This window comes from Myotis yumanensis, unplaced genomic scaffold (genome assembly GCF_028538775.1).
Source record: "Myotis yumanensis isolate MYYU_CA2020_CCGP unplaced genomic scaffold, mMyoYum1.0.hap1 SCAF_6, whole genome shotgun sequence".
Taxonomy (NCBI): domain Eukaryota; kingdom Metazoa; phylum Chordata; class Mammalia; order Chiroptera; family Vespertilionidae; genus Myotis; species Myotis yumanensis.
The window spans coordinates 20,949,731-20,970,083 of NW_027223757.1; the positions used below are offsets into that span (position 1 = coordinate 20,949,731).

General features: G+C 38.6%; 1 protein-coding gene across 1 annotated transcript in view; it reads left to right on the forward strand.

Moving 5' to 3' along the window:
* ENPP1 (ectonucleotide pyrophosphatase/phosphodiesterase 1) overlaps window positions 1–6,822 on the forward strand; it is a 60,629-nt gene extending 53,807 nt beyond the window's left edge. The window contains exons 24-25 of the mRNA XM_070417706.1: window positions 1,898–2,060; window positions 5,085–6,822. Coding sequence (XP_070273807.1) covers window positions 1,898–2,060; window positions 5,085–5,255 — 334 coding nt within the window. The 3' untranslated portion in view covers window positions 5,256–6,822. The remainder of the gene's footprint in view (window positions 1–1,897; window positions 2,061–5,084) is intronic.
* Window positions 6,823–20,353: the final 13,531 nt, after the last annotated feature.

Genomic DNA, 20,353 nt, shown 5'->3' on the forward strand with positions numbered 1-20,353 from the left:
TGCAGGCACATCCCCAGTCGGGAGTATGCGGGAGGCAGCTGATCGATGTTTCTCTTTCATCGATGTTTCTAACTCTCTATCCCCCTCCCTTCCTCTCTGTAAAAAATCAATAAAGCATATTTAAAAAATATATATTTTTACTGATTTCAGAGAGGAAAGGAGAGAGAGAGATAGAAACATCAATGATGAGAGAGAATCATTGATTGGCTGCCTCCTGCACTACCTGTACTGGGAATCGAGCCCGCAACCCGGGCATGTTCCCTGACTGAGAATCAAATCTTGATTTCCTGGTTCACATGCTGATGCTCAACCACTGAGTCATGCTGGTTCCGGGCAGTGAAACATTTTTTAGCTGGAAGAAGTAGTGTTCCTCCACCACTGAGCTCAGATGAGTAATTCTTGAGCTCAGATTCAATACTAAGAAGAGAACATCAGTGTTTAAAATCTCTATGTGTAGCTGGGATATTATCTTAATTAACATACTTCCAGTTAGAAGATAAAGAACCATATGGGGCAGAGGCATCCTGAGTCTAGGAATCACCAGGGTAATAAAGCTGTAGGCCGGGGTGAATGTCATAACTTTTACCCAACTCTGGCTGGAGGGGCATGATAGAGTGATCATCTTGAGGAAACATCAGTGGGGCTATTTCTATAGAGGAGAGGTGGAGAACATTTTACAGATGGGTTGGTCTTTATTAAAACAGTAACTCGAAGATTTTTTGGAGTAATTTTGCTATTAAGGCTCTGAGAAAAAGGGACTGAACCCTCTGCTGAGACTGAGGTCCTTTCTGAGAATGTCTCTCGCAGGCTGATTTATGGATTACTGTTTACACACACATTAATTTATGAAATCACAATTTCTTACTAATATCCCTTGAGGCATCAAGGTCCCCTGTAACTGCCTCATAAGTCACAGCAATAAAATGGGTAAAGATAACAATTTCATACCTTTCCCATTCACAGCTTTAACCAGGGCTCTCTGGTTTATTTATTTATTTATTTAATATCTTTTTATTGATTTCAGAGAGGAAGGGAGAGGGAGAGAGCGATAGAAACATCAATGATGAGAGAGAATCATTGATTGGCTGCCTCCTGCATGTCCCCTACTGGGGATCGAGCCTGCAACCTAGGCATGTGCCCTGACTGGGAATTGAACGGTGACCTCCTTGTTCATAGGTCGAAGCTCAACCACTGAGCCATGCCAGTTGGGCCAGGGCTCTCTGTTTTAATGTGTTTTATATATTATGGTTCTACATAAGATTGTATTTGAAAACAATGATACCACTACCTTAAATTTTTTAAGATGCTGAAAAAACGAAACAAAACTAACCTAGCTTTCAGACCAAAGGAAACAGAATTAAGATGAGGCAAAGGTGTTACTTGGGATATCTTTGAGAATATGCTGCAATGAAAAAATATAAAGGTATTGGTGCGGAAAAGAAAATCCATTTAAAACAGAATTCACAGCAACGTGGCTTCTCTGCAGGAGCCAGAATTTAAAAATCTCAACCCAGTTCTCTCTCTCTGTCCACTGTCTGTCCACAACTACACAGAGTTTAAAAGACTATTGCTTTAGTATCTTAGTTGTAGGTATTAAAAAATATTTATGTCTCAATTCCAGTGTGTTACAGTAGAATTTCTAACATTCCAAATTCAATAAATTTCTATAGAAAATAAAAATTATTTGGGTTGAGTTTATCTGACTGTCTTCTAGTTCTCACTCTCTCAACCTGGCAGAATAGGCTGAAGTGTTATGATGACTGACTTCTTATAATATACTTACTTATTTGACTGAATTTGATTTTTAGAAATATTGTATGAAAAATGCTTTACTGAAATATTCGTTACAAGGAGATCGTTATTTCTTTCTGAAAGTGAATATTGTCTTGTTTTACAGAAACAGCAGACTCATCCGTAATCAAGAAGTTCTGATTCCAACCCACTTCTTCATTGTGCTAACAAGTTGTAAAAATACATCCCAGACTCCCTCACAGTGTGAAAATTTAGATACATTAGCTTTCATTTTGCCTCACAGGACTGATAACAGTGAGAGCTGTGTGGTAAGTAGCCTTTGTTAATTTACTTTAAACATTGAAAATATATCCGTGTGTGTCTTATATCTAACATTATTGTGGGAGAGAACGTAACTTGAATATACTTTGAAATTATAGGATGATTTTAAATTTGATCCTATAAACAGACATATCTTCAGAGAGACCTGGTTAGACAACATTTCAAATTAATTTTCTATATATCACTTTATTATAAAAATCATATTTGTTCCTAATTATCTTTTCTTATTCTGTTGTCATTCGAATGTTTAGAAATAATTGTTTTATGTTCTTTTGTTTGCTCAGAATTTAAAAAATCTAAACTGTAGTGTTTGAGCATCAAGATTGCATTAAAATTTTAGCAATTTTGAAGCTTTTCCTTATGGTGAGTCAAAATGTTTTTTTCAGAGTACTTCTAAGGTATCCTAGTTGGTTTTTTCTTTTCTTCTCCTTCTCCTTCTCCTTCTCCTTCTCCTTCTCCTTCTCCTTCTCCTTCTCCTTCTCCTTCTCCTTCTCCTTCTCCTCCTTCTCTTCCTCCTCCCCCTCCTCCTCCCCCTCCTCCTCCCCCTCCCCCTCCCCTCCCCCTCCTCTTTCCCTTCTTCTTTCTTCTTCTTCTTCTTCTTCTTTTCCATTGAAGTTATACAAAGTAAGTCTAGATCTAAATTGGCAAATATATTTGGCTTTTCTACCAGTCTCAATGGATTGGTTTTGACATGTAGAGTCCTATGGTCAAAAGTATCTCAAGGCCCAGTCTGAGCTTGGCTGGAGAGAGTGCTGTGTCACTCATTCATTTACCCCTTTCACTCATTCTTTTAAGCCTTCTTTGGTGCAGTTATTCTTTCCTTTAATAAGTATTTGTTGCCAGGTACTCTAGGAACTGAGGACATAGCAGTGAACAAAACAGACAGTGCTCTGTGGTGGGCCCATGAGTAGAGTACAGTGGCCCATTTGCCATCCCTGACCTAGTGGTCTTTCTCTATATCATTCATTAAAATGAATGAGGATATGTCTCGCTTTAATTGTTTCTCTGATAAACTTTCAGAACCAATTGACCAGTCCTTTTAGAACACATTTCTCATTAAGTTATCTTTTCCCCTTATTCTTCAGAATTAAGTACTGAATAATAAGATGCTAGCTATTTAGATGTATGTTGGGCATCTAACTCTGCTAACTGGTCAGTGTTGTGGCTGCTGTTGGACACATACCAAATATTTCCTTGTTCATTGCTTGAGAGATTAAATAGTCATTAATGTATCAGTTAGTATTGTGTTCTGCAACAAATAACAGAGAACCTAGTTATAGTGACTGAACAAATACAAGGTTCCTCATATTATAGAAAGTCCAGAGGTGGACAGTCTTGGGACAGTGCACTGATCAGCTGCACCATTAGGGACCCAGACCTTCCTGTCTTTCTGTGCCACTGTTCTTAGCATGTGGTCCGTGTGGGCTAAAGATGGTTTCTACTTCTCTAGGTGTTGTGTCTGAATGCTGGACCCTACACCAAAAAAAAAAAGTCATCAACAGACTTATGCTTACATCACATTGACCAAAATGATGTTAAATGCCATGAGTTAGGTGTTGAGTTCCTTTTCCATTTCTACTTTTCCAAAAGCTATTGTACCGATATCTTAAATATAAACAAGTAGTGACTAAGGATTGGCTGGATATTGGCCTAGCAGAACAGATGCCTTATGTGTACTTTTTATATATTCCTGTAAACATTGGAACAGATGGAAAATATCTACTGGCCAAGTAGTCTACTGAGTCAGGGCTGTTACCTTAAGAGCCAGAAGGAAGACATTTGCAGAGAAGCATGCTGAGCAGTATTAAGTAGTGGATGATTGGAGGCTAATGAGAAAATGGAAATTATTAGCCTATTTTCCTTTTATGTGAAAACTCTATATTTGTCATCTATAATAATAAAAGCGTAATATGCTAATTAGACCAGACAGCCGAACGACCTTCCAGACAACATTCTGGATGTCCTTCCAGACAAAGCCGTGGTGGCGGGGGCCGAGGCAGAGGCAGTTAGGGGCAATCATGCAGAGTGGTTAGGGGCAATCAGGCAGGCAGACAGGCAAGCAGTTAGGAGCCAGCGGTCCCAGATTGTGAGAGGGTCCAAGCTGGACTGAGAGACACCCCTCCCAGTGCAAGAATTTCATGCACCAGGCCTCTAGTTTTCAATAATAATGTCCTAAGGGTATGTGAACCTTATTGAGGGATGGCTTTAAAGTACACTCATAGCCCACCAATCCATGGATACTTTGTTCATCTGACCTTCTCTGAGAGCTTTTTTCAGAAAGATTTACATTAATACATAGATGTGCAATTGCCACCTCTATTACCTGCTTCAGCTACCAGCTCTGCCGCTTCCATGTGCCAGAGCAGAGCATATGTCTTTAATTCTTTACTGATCTCATAGCAGCTGAGACTTTACTACCTCACCAGAAACGATTGTGTTTTACCACTTCCCTCAACCTTTTCTTCATTGCAAATATGTACATAACTGATTCTGATAAGAACTAGTGTTTGTATTGTGCATTTGCACACATCATTGCATTGGATCCTCAAAACAACCCTCTAAGAAAGGTGCAAGGTAAGAGAATCAGGATTCAGATGTTAAATAACTTGCCTTAGTTTATCTGATAAGGTGATGGTAGAACCAAAATTTGAATCCAAGTTTCTTTATGCTAATTCCCACATTCTTTCTATCGTCCCATGTTGCTTCTGTTTTCCAACATTTTTTAACCCTACATCATTGAAATTTCTTGCACCAATGGAATAAATGAGCATCTAATCCAGGTATACTTGTCTTTTCCAAAAATTGATGCATCTGATTAAACAAACATGCATCGTATATATTAAATGGTAAATTACTCAAGAGCAGGGATTATGTCTAACAAATCTTGTGGCATCTGCTATTTGGGAGCCAAAGTGTCAAAGCTGATTACAATGGGGGACATGGAAGGCTGGTCGGGAAAGTGAACTAACTGTTTTCCAGTGACTTTTCTTCTTTATTTTCTACCCTCACAGCACGGGAAGCATGAATCCTCATGGGTGGAAGAGTTGTTGAAATTACATAGAGCTCGGATCACAGATGTTGAACACATCACTGGACTCAGCTTCTATCAAGAAAGAAAAGAGCCAATTTCAGACATTTTAAAGTTGAAAACACATTTGCTAACTTTTAACCAAGAAGACTGATACATATTTTTTTATTCCAAAAACAGACCATAAATTGTTTTGAAAGAACCTTCTGTTTGACACAGTCCTCTGTTCACACGATTGCATTGTTTGGAAACTGTCGACCACAGTTAGAACTGGGACTCCTCTGTGATACGACCATCTCAGGGAAACGCGTGGCCTCGGCATAGCAGTAGGAAAGTGTTCCTATTGAGTCTCGCACATGTTTGAATGTGTAACAGTTCAAATTTGGGAATAAAGACAGACCAAACCTAAAACTGCTCTTCTACTTCTCTAGAAGGCAGAAGTAGCCTGTGAACATTGTCTGGATACCAGATATTCGACTCTTATTATCATGAATAAACTTTTATGGAGCTGGCAACAGCAGGAGTATGAATAGGATTGGACTAATTCATGTTACATTCGTATCTTCACAAGAATTTAAAAACGATTCTTGATGTTTTTTAAAAAGTGATTTTGAAATTTCATTTATTTTAGTTTTAATAAAAAAATTAATGGAAACAAAATTTTTCTGAGGTTCTCAAAAGGCAAAATATGTAATCCTCTGTTGTTGTTTTTTTTAAAATTATGATTGGGCTTCTCCAGGTTAAAAGGCTTTAACAAGTTAAACTTTGAGGAAGATCTGTGAATTGAGTACGTCAATCTTTATAAATTTTACTCTATATTTGTACCAAAAAAGAAAAATATTCCCATCCTGCTCACTGGTTATTAACATAGGTTGAAAAACAGCTCTAAAAGTGATGTGTTTAGACTGTTAAAAATGTCTTCTCTTGGTGAAACTTCAGAGAACCTGTCAGCACATGCAAGGTGGCATTTGTCATCGAGATGGTAGGAATGTTTTCCTCTGTACATAAAAATGACTCCACCAACAGCAGAGCTATACTGCACTGAGCTGTTTATTTGAAGTTCCATAGATTTGAAGAGAACACGGTACCATCACTTCCTATCTCCGTGGTGGTCACAATAAATGAACTTGATTTATCCACTGCATAGACTACATCCTTTAGTGCCAACCTGTGAACCTTCGAAGGCTACATTCACTTTTAGGTTCCCTGAGTCTAATTTAGGTGTTCTATTAGTGCACCAAAGATTTGCATTTGTCCTTCAGATGATATTTATTCTTCAACAGCCTCGGGGCCACAGAGGCCTTTAGATAATACAATTTATATCTGAAAATTATTTAATAATTTAGAAAGTTTCATGAGTTTTTGTTTTAACCCCACAGATCTCTGATGCTCAGTACATTATTTTTTATTTAAAAAAATTTTATTTTTTTTTCTATTGTTCAAATTGGGTAATTTTTTATTGTTCTATCTTTAAGTTCATTGATCCTTTTCTCTGTCTAATCCATTATGCTGTTGAGTTCATCTTTTAAAAATATATTTCAGTTATATTATTATTATTTCTAAAATTTTTATTTGGTTCTTCTTTGTATCTTTTATTTCTTTGCTGAGACTTTGTATTTTTTCATTTGTTTCAAGAATGTTTGTAATTGCTCATTGAAGCATTTTTATAAAGGCTGCTATGAAATCCTTGTCAGATAATCCTGACATCTCTGTCACCTTTATGTTGGCATCTATTGTCTTTTTTTCATTCAAAATGGTTGTCCTGTTTTTCAGTGCAATATTGATTTTCAATTGAAATCTGGATATTTTAGGTTAACAAATGTTACATGTTACATATAACATATGTTATATGACTATGGACTTTCTTTAAACCTTCTGTTTTAGCTGAGTTTCTCTAATACCCTAGCAGGGGAATTGGGGTCACTGCCTCATTATTGATAGGTGTGTTCCCTCTTCAGTTTCCATTGATACTTGGGGTGAGTGGGTACCCTTGTTGCTACTGGACATGGTGGGACTTAAGCTCCCTGCTTGACCTCCATTGATGCCTCCCTGGCTGGGATGTGCAGGGTGCCCCCATGTGGTCTCTCCACTGACACTGTGGGCTGGGTTGGCAGGGGAAGCTTTATTACCACCAGGTGGGAAGGAAATCACCAGTTCTGTACTCAGTTTCCTCTATCGTGACCATGCAGGAGAGTTGGAGCACCTATTCGCAGCCTGAGAGGGGTGGAAATCTAGGCTCCCCATTCTGTCTTTGCTGGCCTGAGTGGGGTCATGACCTTTTCTGTGGTGTTTGGCTGAAGAGGGAGCAGTTATTGTTTTTTCTCTTGCTAGGCTACTCTTCTTCTGCTCCTTTGGCTAGAGAGAGCATGGACTATTTTAAGAGCATCTTTTTGTCTGTACTCAGCTTTTCCAGGTTGCTGACTTCGTCACTTCCATGTCTGGAATATGTGAGCTAACAAGAAAACTCAGAAATTCATCACAGTTTTGTTCCTTGAGTCCCAAGTACTCTGTCTGTCTTCTCTCTGCCTTTCAGAATCTTCCTGTTTTATATATAATAACCAAGCTTTTTATCTATACTTAGCAGAAGGATATCTACTTCTTCATAGAAGTGTCTCATTGATCTTTATTCTTCAAAATACATGCAGGCTCATGATTTCCTCTACGTGCAACATCTTAGCAGATCTTAATGAAATGGACAGATGTCTCTCACCTTGCCAGACAGCAGAATCCAAAGAAAAGTTACAATCCTTAGCATCTTGGAGAGAGAGAAGAGGCAGCAAAAGTGTAAATGACGCCTAAGAAGTGGTAAATGTTATAATGGAGCCAGGGGAGAGATGCCAGGGAGCACAGAGGAAGCACTTGGTGCTGCTTGGCAGTATCAGGGGGGCTTTCCAGAGGTGGTGACATTGGGCCTTGGACTTGAAGGATGAACTGAAGCTCTTTGGGTGAATGGATGAAAAATAGACATTGTAGCCTCCCTTGGATGGATATATTTTTGCCATTTTGCCAGTTACTGCTATTGCTAGTATTTTTTACAAGTATCACTGTGACCAACTTATACAACTATTTTATTTTTCTTCTTTGTTATAATAATCTCCTGTTCTTAAAGGAAATGTCAGACTATAAATTCTGTGCTGACTCATTAAAGGAAACAGCATCCATATCTTTTTCTACTTAGCTTCCTCACCCCCCAGTTGCTCTTATACAGTATTCCTTTTTTTCTTGTGTCTCTTGAAAGAGATCCCTCCTTTCACCATTTCATCAATTTAAAGCATGTAACTAGTTACCACTTTCCCAATTTGAATGATGAATTCATATGACCATATATGGAAACACTCCTACTTCAACAAAGGCTATTCGTTGCTTCTCAAATGCTAAGCAAAAATTTTATTCCTAATTTTACTGCCATGCCTCTGGTCAGTATTTCTTAAAACGCGGTAACTTCCATATAAAATTGCATAGCTAGTCAATTTATACAAGGCAGGCAAACAACCAGGTGGAACTTAACAATATGTTAAAATATCAGAGGAAAGAGGGCAGGTCTTAGGGGAAGAAGTGGAATGTTCAGGGTCCAGTGGGGTAAGTAGATAAGAGGGTTATTAGGCCAGTTGGCCTGGTCCTGTTTAAGAAGGTTAGACAGATAGGGAAGGAGCTGAACCGCCTTCTCCTACAGGAGAGGCTCTTACCCTCTTGGACATCTCTCTCTCATTTGTTACAATAACTGTCCTGCCCTGTCCTGTGGGTACATGCTTATCTATAACAGAAAATGGCATTTGAACTTTGAAACTAAATATGATTACACTTCATGTTGAAGCCTATCACAGGAAATGGTGGGTGGGCACTTTCATGAGCGTTAAGTAAAATTTCATGGCTACAGTCTAAGGACATTCTCCCTGGATTTTTGGCCAGTCCATATTGTAGGGTAGAAAAAATAATCTACAGAATATAAGAGTCTCTAAGCTAAGAAATGTGGATGTACCAATAAAAGTTGTATATACAGAAGCTTGGCTGCTTTCTTGTGTGGAGTGTGTGTGTGTGTGTGTGTGTGTGTGTGTGTGTGTGTGTGTGTGTTTAGAGGGTGGGGGCAGGGCATGGGTGGTGGTGTTTATCCAGGGCAAGGGTTGTAGACAATAAACCACATCTATATTGTTGGAAGGAGAAAAAAGATCCAAAGTTCACTCTAGGCACACAGAGTAAACATCCTTTTCTGATCTGTGACCTATATTCTTGTTTTGGGTATTTTAATTACATTTCATCATACTTCCAGGTAAAAGCAAGCAACAGGCATATATAAATATCCTTCCAGTATTTAGAATGGTTTGGAACCAGAGGGAAAGTTTCCAACTTGTGACTTCCATAGATTATTTTCAACATGAAATTTTTGCATCTATTCTCGCCATTGTACATAAATAGTGATTGGAGAAAAAATAAAGATGTTTACTAGAAATCATATGCATACCAGAAACCATAGATGCAAAAAGTATGTTTTAGCCTACTAGAAATAAAAATAATCTCTGGAATAGGTTGTGTATCTATGGGATGCCAAAAAGAAACAACAACATAAAAATAAGTCCCATTCCGCCAGAGGAGATGAGATTTTATTTTTTTATTTTTTATTTTATTTTATTATTAAATCTTTATTGTTCAGATTATTACATTTGTTCCTCTTTTTTCCCCCCATAACTCCCCTCCTTCCAGCTCCCACCCCACCCTCCACCCTCACTCCCCACCCACTGTGTTCATCCATAGGTGCATGATTTTTGTCCAGTCACTTCCCGCATCTCCCACACCCCTTTTCCCCCCAAGAATAGTCAGTCTATTCCCTTTCTATGTCCCTGATTCTATTATAATCACCAGTTCATTCTGTACATCAGGTTATTTATTCACTTGATTCTTAGATTCATTTGTTGATAGATGCATGTTTGTTGTTCATAATTTGTATCTTTACCTTTTTCTTCTTCTTCCTCTTCTTAAAGGATACCTTTCAGCATTTCATATAATACTGGTTTGGCGGTGATGAACTCCTTTAGCTTTTCCTTATCTGTGAAGCTCTTTATCTGACCTTCAATTCTGAATGATAGCTTTGCTGGATAAAGTAATCTTGGTTGTAGGTTCTTGGTATTCAGCACTTTGAATATTTCTTGCCATTCCCTTCTGGCCTGCAAAGTTTCTGTTGAGAAATCAGCTGACAGTCGTATGGGTATTCCCTTGTAGGTAATTGAGCCTCTTTCTCTTGCTGCTTTTAAGATTTTCTCTTTGTCTTTTGCTCTTGGCATTTTAATGATGATGTGTCTTGGTGTGGTCCTCTTTGGATTCCTTTTGTTTGGGGTTCTCTGCGCTTCTTGGACCTGTAAGTCCATTTCTTTCTCCAGATGGGGGAAGTTTTCTGCCATTATTTCTTGAAATAGGTTTTCAATATCTTGCTGTCTCTCATCTTCTGGCACTCCAATAATTCTGATATTAGACCGCTTAAAGCTGTCCCAGAGGCTCCTTACACTATCTTCACACTTTCGGATTCTTTTTTCATTTTGCTTTTCCAATTGGGTGTTTTTTGTCGAATCTTTGGTTTGATTATTGTACTCCTCTGGTCTGCTATTGGGTATAATATTCTTTATTTCAGTCCGTGTATGCTTACTTTCTAATTTCTTTATCGTAGCATCGAGGGTCTCATTAGTTTTCGTGAGGCTCTGCACAAATTTATGGCAAGCCCTCAAAATTGCGATTCTTAGCTCCATATCCTCCATTTCTGTCATGTTTTTTTGTCTCCGCATCTTTTATGCTTTCTTGGTGCACCCCCTTGTGGTCTCTGTGCGCAGTCTTGTTCTAGCCAAGCCTTAATTGTTGTAGTTAACACTAGAGGGATTTGACCACCAGGCCGACTGGCTATAGGAATCAGCTGTATGGAAAACGTCTGCCTTCTGGGGAGGCGCTAATCCAGCCTTTGCCTGAGGCGATTGGCAAATGGCTGTGCGCAGGGTTTGGGCGGGGCGGGATCAACAGGGCGGGCGGAGGGAGCAGTTATGGCCGCGCTCAGTCCCGTTCCCAGAGGCTCTGCTTCTCAGAACCCCGGCAGCCGCTGCAAACCTCGGAGAGAAAGCTGCCCTCAGGTTCCAACTGATGCCGGATAATCCCGCTTCTCCCGTTTGAGTCTGGGTCCCTAGAGACTCGCCCGGATCCGGAGCCCAGAGTCTGAGACTCACTCCCGACAGAAAACGACAACCGCGCCCTCAGCCACCAGCCCGCTTTGCGCGCGCACCTCGGTACCTTTGTATTTTCCACACTGCGCCGCCTCTGAGCCTCGATTTGCTGTTCTCTTTCCTTCTAGTTGTAGAGTCTCTCTTCAGCCAGCCTTCCTGTGGTTCTGGGTGATGTCCGTTCAGTCTTTTAGTTGTATTTTTGAAATGGTTGTTTGCGGCAGCGGTCTCCGGTGTTTACCTACGCCGCCATCTTGGTGTGGCCTGAGATTTTATTTTAAATATATTTTTATTGCTTTCAGAGAGGAAGGGAGAGAGAGAGGGAGAGAAAGAAACATCAATGATGAGGTTCATTGAGTGGCTGCCTCCTGCACACCCCCCATCAGGTACCTAGCCCACAACCCAGGCATGTGCCCTTGATCAGAATCAAACCTGGGATCCTTTAGTCCACAGGTCAATGCTCTATCCACTGAGCAAAACTGGCTAGGGCCATCAGAGGATATTTTAAATTTAAGTTCATATTTGCTCATTGTGGATGGAAAGGGGTATGTACAAGTTTGGTGACCAAAAATAATCTTACACAATGATCTGATCCTAACCTTGTATTGGGCAGGTAATGGTGGGTAGTCACACCTCAGGCATATAACTTGTATAGTAAATGTTTTTTAAGCAAGCCCTTTTCATTTTCCTTGTGCTTATGGGTTAACACTTTTAAATGCCAGAAGCAGTCCTCTTTTCCAGACCCCTTGAAGGTGTAACCACCCTCAAAAGAGGACATAATCTTGTTAACTTCTTTAGTGAAACATTTTAAGCTAGCCCTATCCATTGTTCTTATGCATCTGAATTAACACATTATTGAAATACCCCTCAAAGAGAGTATTAATCCTCCAGAGAGCACTTAATTTTGTTAACCTGTAATCTGACCCAATTATTTGATGTCACCCACCTTCAGATAATCTTCTGCTCCTTCTTTCCTTAATTTCATGTGCATAAAAGAAGCTGCAAACCTGTTATTCTCCTGATCATTTGAGAACTTGCTCCCCATCATATGTCGTCAATTTGGCTCAAATAAAATCTTATAAAATTCTCTACAGGCTTGGATATTTCTTTTGTCAACAGTACCCAGACCCTTGATGCTAGATCCAAATACAGTGCTTACTAGAGGCAGTCTGAAACCATACAAGGAAAGAAAATAATTTCAGGATGGTGTGGTTATAGGTATAAAAGGATTGTTAGTGTCCACTTGGGGCTTCCAGGGACCTGGCAAGATTGTATCCTAAAGAGAACACATTACCACAAACCTCATGAGGAAATTGAGAAGTTCCAAGAAGCTGCACTATCTAAACGTTTTCCAGCCCATGTTCTTCTGTTAAATTTGCTGAGACTGTATCCTTTGGCCTTATTCCCCAAAACTGTAACTTTGATGGGATGTGAAGACAGCTGTTTCACAAGGATATAATTCAATACTGTGGGATATTTCCCCCCAGTGGTGGTAACTCTCATTTGGCATTTAGAATATATTTCTCAAATCAGTAGATTCCTTTTCATGTGTTTATTGCCTTGTCTCCAAAGTCATCTGTCATTGATAACAGAAATCATCTTTCTATCCCTATTTCTAGCACAATGCCAGGCAGAGAGTAGTTGCTCAATTAAAAACCACTGTTCAGATGAGTAAAAACCAGCAATATGATCAGTGGTTCTCAACCTTGGCTGCACATTAGAATCACCTGGGAATCTTTTTAAAATCCTGATTTCTGGGCCTCATCCTCCGGAAATTCTGTTTCTTTGTTACTAATGTTGTGGCCCCACCCCATAACAAAGAAACAGAATTTCCGGAGGATGAGGCCCAGAAATCAGGATTTTAAAAAGATTCCCAGGTGATTCTAATGTGCAGCCAAGGTTGAGAACCACTGGACATGATCCTACCAAAACACCCATTTAAAACAGCCAAGGAATCGCAGGTGACAGGAAGGCAACTAGAGCAATCACACAGAAACTATTATTTGCATCCCTAGTTTTTAAGTGCCAGATGGGGGATGCAAATGGGATGTTTAGAAAGAAGTTCATTTACAGATATCTTCCTAGAGCACAAGGCAGAATTTTAAAAAATAGTACATAGAGATCAAGTAATGCCGTTCAAGGGCCATTCACAGTTGTTACACTGGCTGCATCCTGTGGAGAGTATGCTGCCTAATGAAGTGAACAGGAAAGAATGACCTATTCAGAGTTTTGACATCTCAAATGAAAACCTCTTTACAAAGTGTGTAGCGTTTCCCCAGCAACAAGTTGCTGCTGTAAACCTTCGCTGGCAATGGTGGAGACGCACAGGAGCATCTTAGTTCTCACGTTCATCAACTCCAGATAACCTTCTGCTGTGAGGAAAGGCACGCCAGCCTGGAAGGATATAAGCAGGTGGAACATCTGAAACAAGCACATTTCAGGCAACTTCGCTTTACCAAAGAGGAGAGAGATTTTCCTACCCCTTCCTCCTCTCTTTGAAATCCAGGGCAATGGAATCTAGCATTGGTGGAGATGTATTGAACAAGGAGTGTTAGAGGTGAGTGAACTCATTCCATCCATCAGATGTCTGATGACAGTTGACAGTGAAAAAACTCTCACATTTTCATGTACCTAATGAATCAGTAATATTACTGTGATAACAAAGATCTCTGAAACTAGATCAAATGTGGTGATAATTACAATAGCTACTTTTACTGGCTGCTTATTTTGTTTCAGACATTGTGTTAAATTATATTTTATATATATATATATATATATATATATATATATTCTCAACAATTCCGTAATGTGAAAATATTAACCCTAACCCTGGTTAGTGGGTTATCCCTTGTAGGGATTTGAACGAAGGTCTTGGCAAACTCAAAACAGTATATTATATTGCCTCCTTAAATAGTGCATTAAGCATGTTCAAGTTCTCTCTTGTGTTTGTTAGTTTATTTTGTTCATTAGATTCCACATATAGTGAGATCATATGGAAAAGAAAACAAAAGAGAAAAAAACTCAAGAACACAAACAACAGTGTGTTGCTTGGGTGGGGGTGGGGAGGATGTAGAGGGAGATGGAAAAGGGTATAGCAGGTATAAATGGTGCTGGAAAGAGACTTGACTTGGATTGGTGAACACATAATACAGTGTACAGATGATGTGTTGTGGAATTGTGCACCTGAAACCTGTATAATTTTGTTAACCAGGGTCACCCTAATAAATTCAATAAAATAAAAAAAATTAAAAATGTTCAAGTTCATCAAGTTTTACTTCATCAGTAGTTGCATTCTAAACCAGTTCTTGAAATAACTGTATTAGTAGTGTATTAATAGCATGGAATATCATCAATAAAAAAGCACAAAAAACATCCCCTGAATGTTAACTCTCAATTGGAAAATGGGCAAAAATCTGGATTAAGACATTCATAGGGAAGAAATGCAGAGAGCAAACATGAATAAAAATGTCTTAGCTCATTAATTAGATCCTAGAAATGCTAATGACATTTTTGTTCTTACCATATGGGAAAGGATTAAAAGATGCAGATCTCCAGTGTTAATAGGCAGTCATGCCCTGAGGTTGGTGGCACAAGATGCTATGATATATCTAAAGGCAATTTGATAATTGTGCTCCGAAGGTCTAAAAATTGTTCATAAACCATGACTTATACTTCAGTTCTTGAGATTTATTCTGAAGAAGCCAATCTACTATGTAGGAAAATACAGTGATGCTCAGTCTAAATGGTTGACTCTTATTAGAGAAATGGTAATAATAGTATATGCATGTAATATAATGTTCTCTTAAAATTTGGTGTTTATCTAAATTTCCTAAAGTGGAAAATTTCACAATATAGGAATTGAAAACGATGGCTTCTAAAATAGCATATGATCATTTATCCATTTGGTGAAAAGAAAAATAGAATCCTCTTTTTCTTCTCTTATTCTGTAACTCTCCTCTTTAGTTTCTCCACACTCTTCTCTCGGTAGTAAATTAGCTAAAATATTAACATGATTATATCTGTGTGGTGGGATTTGGGGTGATCCTCACTTTCTCTACAATGCATTAATTTTATAATCTGGAAAAAAAGTGAATCCAGAAAGTTCATTTAGGCAAAAACAATGTTTAATTTCATAAAGTATCAGTTTGGGTACTGATAATGACATACACCCTCTCTATTTGCCCAAACAGCAGAGAGTAGCGAATAAGAGATATTCCCTCACTGCAGTGCTGTTCACTACGGCGATGTTAACACAATTCCAAAAAGCCATGCTGACCTGAATTCTGCTGTACTGCACAAGACTTTGTCTTTTATCATCTACCTTTCCACTTTCAGTGTTTCTGTTTTTGCACCTGCCCACATTCCTCTGGTCTTTCACAGAGGAGGTGCAATTCTTTTTTTTTCTTTTTCTTTTTTCCCCAGACCCGACTCCTCACTTCCTCCATGGCGTTGTTTCATTAATTATTCTCTCTCTCTCTCTCTCTCTCTCTCTCTCTCTCACACACACACACACACCTGTGATTCTGATCTCTGTACTGCATACATCTCTTTGCTTTGACTATGTACTTGTCCGTCTATTTTCCTACAGTATTCACCCAGTTGTTTCTGTCCCCCGGCTCTCTCACAGTTTTCTCCTTTCACTGTGGGACAGGACTGATAAGGGACTGGTTTCCATTTCCTGACTACTTCCTCACCAACCTCTCCCTTTTTTTAAGACTCCAGTAAGTTGCTTTTCGACCACCTCCCCAAACCTCCCTAATAACCTCTCTTTTAAAAACTAACAATGGCCCTAGCTGGTTGAGCTTAATGGATAGAGCATCAGCCTGTGGACTGAAGGGTTCCGGGGTCAATTCCGGTCAAAGACAAATGTCCGGTTCTGGGCTCCATCCCCAGTGGGGATGTACAGGAAGCAACCAATCAATGATTCTCTTTCATCATTGATGTTTCTATCTCTCTCTCTCCCTTTCCCTTCCTCTCTGAAATCAATAAAAATATATTTAAAAAAAATAAAAACTAACAATGATTTTCTAATTGACACATTTTATTTTTATTTTGGAAATTTAAAAATATATACTGTAAAGTAAAAGGAGGAAAATGATAATCATCCCATGCATCCTCCTATTGTTAACACCCCAGTTATTTATTAGCTTCTTGATTATTGCATTTATCTTTTTCTTTTATATTTTCAATCACTGTGATTAACTCAAGCATCCCTGTATACCCCTGATTCCATTTTTCATCAATGTTTATTTTCTTCTTTGTTATTTGTAATTTATTTCTATATTATTAATTCTTTGGGCCTGCTATCTCCCCTTTAAATCTCCTTCTATTGTTTTATATTGTATCTTCTTTTTTTAAAAAAATTATCTTTATTGTTGAAAATATTATAGAGGTCCCCTTCCTCCCCCGCCACCATTGGCCCTCTTTACCCCACTCCTGCCCCCTCCCCAGCCCTTCACCGCACTATTGTCTGTATCCATGGGTTATGCCTTTATGCATATAAGTTCTTTTGGCTAATCTTTCCCCTCTCCCCCTTCCCTCTGAAATATGCCAGTCTGCTGCATGCTTCAACATCTCTGGCTCTATTTGTTCGTCAGTTTATTTTATTCATTAGATTCCACATGTGAGTGAGATCATGTGATATTTGTCTTTCTCTGACTGGCTTATTTCACTTAGTATAATACTCTCTAGGTCCCTCCATGCTGTCTCAAAGGGTAAGAAATCCTTCTTCTTTACAGCTTATCATAACAATGAGAATATACTCACCACTACTAATCTGTATACTTAAAAATGGTTAAGATGGTAAATTTTGTTATTTTGTGTGTGTGTTTGTTTTTACCACAATTTAAAAATAATTGAGGAGGGGGAAGGTCATATTGACAGGATAGGTGGTAAGTCCTGATGGTAGATGGGGAATTTGCAAGTTTATGAATATAACAGCAGTAAGAATAACAAAAACAACCGTCATTTTAGAAACATTGTTAGTTCTATAAATGTAAGCCTTGGATAAAATTAAACATAGGAAACTCCTGTAGCCACAGATAGTTAGATTTCAATTATAAACTAAGGAATAGTTCTCCCCCTGCTGGCCATCTTGAAATTGTTCAGCTTTAGGAAATGAGGACTGCATGTTTCTGTAACATAAGGTGCTTTCATTCTCTAAAATATTTCCTGTAGAAACACTAAACTCCCATAGCTATTTTCTGAAATTATTTACTCATTAATTCTTCTATTTCTTAAAATGAATGTACAGTTAATTTGAATACAGCTCACGCACTCACCAACCTTTATTTAACCCCTAATACATGCTAAGCACTTTGCTAAAAACACATTTCAAAAATGACAATGTTGCCCAGCCAGCGTGGCTCAGTGGTTGAGCGTTGACCTATGAACCAGGACGTCATGGTTCAATTCCCGGTCAGGGCACATGCCCAGGTTGTGGGCTCAGTCCCCAATAAGGGGTGTGTAGGAGGCAGCTGATCAATGATTCTCTCTCATCATGCATGTTTCTGTCTCTCTTCCTCTCCCTTCTTCTCTGAAATCAATAAAAATATATATTTAAAAAATTACATTGGTATGGACCTATGTTTGACATCAAATAGAATGACTTAGACATGTAAATCCTTAAATCAGATGCAATAAAAAGTTCTAACTGTGGCAGAATTCATCCATGTACTAGAGTGCAAGAATTGAGGCATAGAGGAGGTAGTAAAGAGGTTCAGCAGAAGTATGATTAATAAACTGGACTCCTACCCTTAGAAGTCACTACGAAGAGCTAATTTGATCATATTTGGGCACACAAGTACATTAATTGTCAAAGAGCATTCTTTTTTTCTAGTTGGATTTTTTAAAAACAGCTTTTTATTTTGAAATAATTACAGATTCACAGGAAGTTGCAGTGATAATGCATATTGTCCTATGTATTCTTCACCCCACTTTCCTAGTGATTGCATCTTTTTTCTTTTTTTTTGCAGTTGGGACTAGGTGGATCACTGTGCCTGGATGAGGAAACAGTGACACAGCTTGTAAGCCAAAGCTTTATTTATTTATTTATTTATTTATTTATTTATTTTTTATTGCTTAAAGTATTACAAAAAGTATTACATCTTCGAAACAGGAATTCGACAACGGGTAAAAGAAAGTACATCATCACCACAAAGACTTCAGTGCTACCTCTAGATGGCCACACCCACTTCCTCCCTCCACCATCCCTATATCATTTCAAGGGTGTTATATAAATGGAATCATATGGTATGCGAGTTGTTGATAATTGGCTTTTTTCCCCCACAATAAAGTGTCCTTGAGGTCTTTCCAAGTTGTTGCATATATCACAGCTTGTTCTTCTTCTTTTTTAAGTTGCTGAGCTGTATTGTTATAGATGTACATAGTTTGTTTAAACATTCACCTCTTATAGGGTGTTTTGGTTATTTCCAGTTTTTAGCTCTTTTTAGTATATAAAACTGCTATATACAATCATGTGCAGGTTTACGTGTGGAGCTAAGTTTGTATTTCTCTGGATAAATGCCCAGGAGGATGATTGCTGGGTTGTCTAGTAAGTGTATGTTTCATTTTTCTGAGAGACTTCCAAACTATTATTCAGAATGGTTGTGTCATTTTATGTCGCCATCCATAATGTATGAAAGACCCAGGTTTTCCTAATTTTCCCCAGAATTCTGGGTTGTCATTATAAATCATTTTTGTTGTTTTGATGGGTGTGTGATGGGGGGATGATCTTATTTCATCTCCCTATTTGATCATTATGTTCAATGTGTTTGCACTTGCTTATTTGCTATCTATATGTCCCTTGCTGAAAAACCTTTTCATGTTTTTTTTTTTTTTTGCCTTTTTAATAATTAAACAGTTTGGGTTTGTTTGTTTTGCATTTTGAGGATTCTTTATAAATTCTAGGTAGGCGTTCTTTATCAGATACATGGTTGGCACATATTCTCCCCTAGTCTGTTCTTGTAGTTACATTCTCAGCAGGGTCTTGTGAAGAACAAGTGTTTTAATTTGATGAAATCTAATGTATCCTTTCATTTTCTTTTATGAATTATGCTTTTAGTGCCAGGTTTAAGAACTCTTAGATCCTGAATATTTTCTTTGGCAATTTCATCTAAAAGTTTTATAGTTTTATGTTTTCCATTTTCTATGATCCAAAATTTTGGATTAATTTTTGCACAAAATGTGAGGTTTAGGGCAGGTTTTATAGTTTTGTCTATGAATATCCAGTTGCATATCCCACACCACATGTTGAAAAGGCTACCCTTCCTCTATTGCATCACTTTTAGACTTTTGACAAAAATTGGTTGGGTGTATTTTCATGGCTTTGCTTTAATAACGGTGACAGCAGAAGACTAAGAGCCTACCTATTTAGAGTTCAATTGGTTCTTGAGCTGCAATTTGTCCTTGAGTGTTGCATCGCTTGACCCAGCAGATGGCAGTAAATGATTATGGGAAATACTGTAACAGGCATCAGTGGAAATCCTTGGGGTTTACTTACGGCTCTTTGGAAAAGATAATTCCAAGAGTATATTGGTCATCATGCTCATCTGAAGTTAGTTTTTAATTTGTATATCACCTGAAATACTGTCTTACTTGGTGCCTTTAAACTGGTGAAGTGGTACCTGCCTTTTAAGCCTAAAACAGATTCACAGCAGAGCTGTTTTAGGGGCCTGGAACTTAACTTCTCAGTGCCATTCTGCCCAAATAAATCAGACCACTGGGACTTCGAAGACCCTGCTTTGGCTCACCCTCTCATGGGAACCCACCTGTAATTCTCTCTAGTCACCTAGGCGTCTGAGAGTCATCTCAAATTCGGCATGTTCACACCAGGCAGTGGTATGCTGGATACAGCAGCCTTTGCAGTGGTTCTCAACCTTCTGGCCCTTTAAATACAGTTCCTCATGTGACCCAACCATAAAATTATTTTCGTTGCTACTTCATAACTGTAATCTTGCTACTGTTATAAATCGTAATGTAAATATCTGATATGCAGGATGGTCTTAGGCGACCCCTGTGAAAGGGTTGTTCGAACGCCAAAGGGGTTGCGACCCACAGG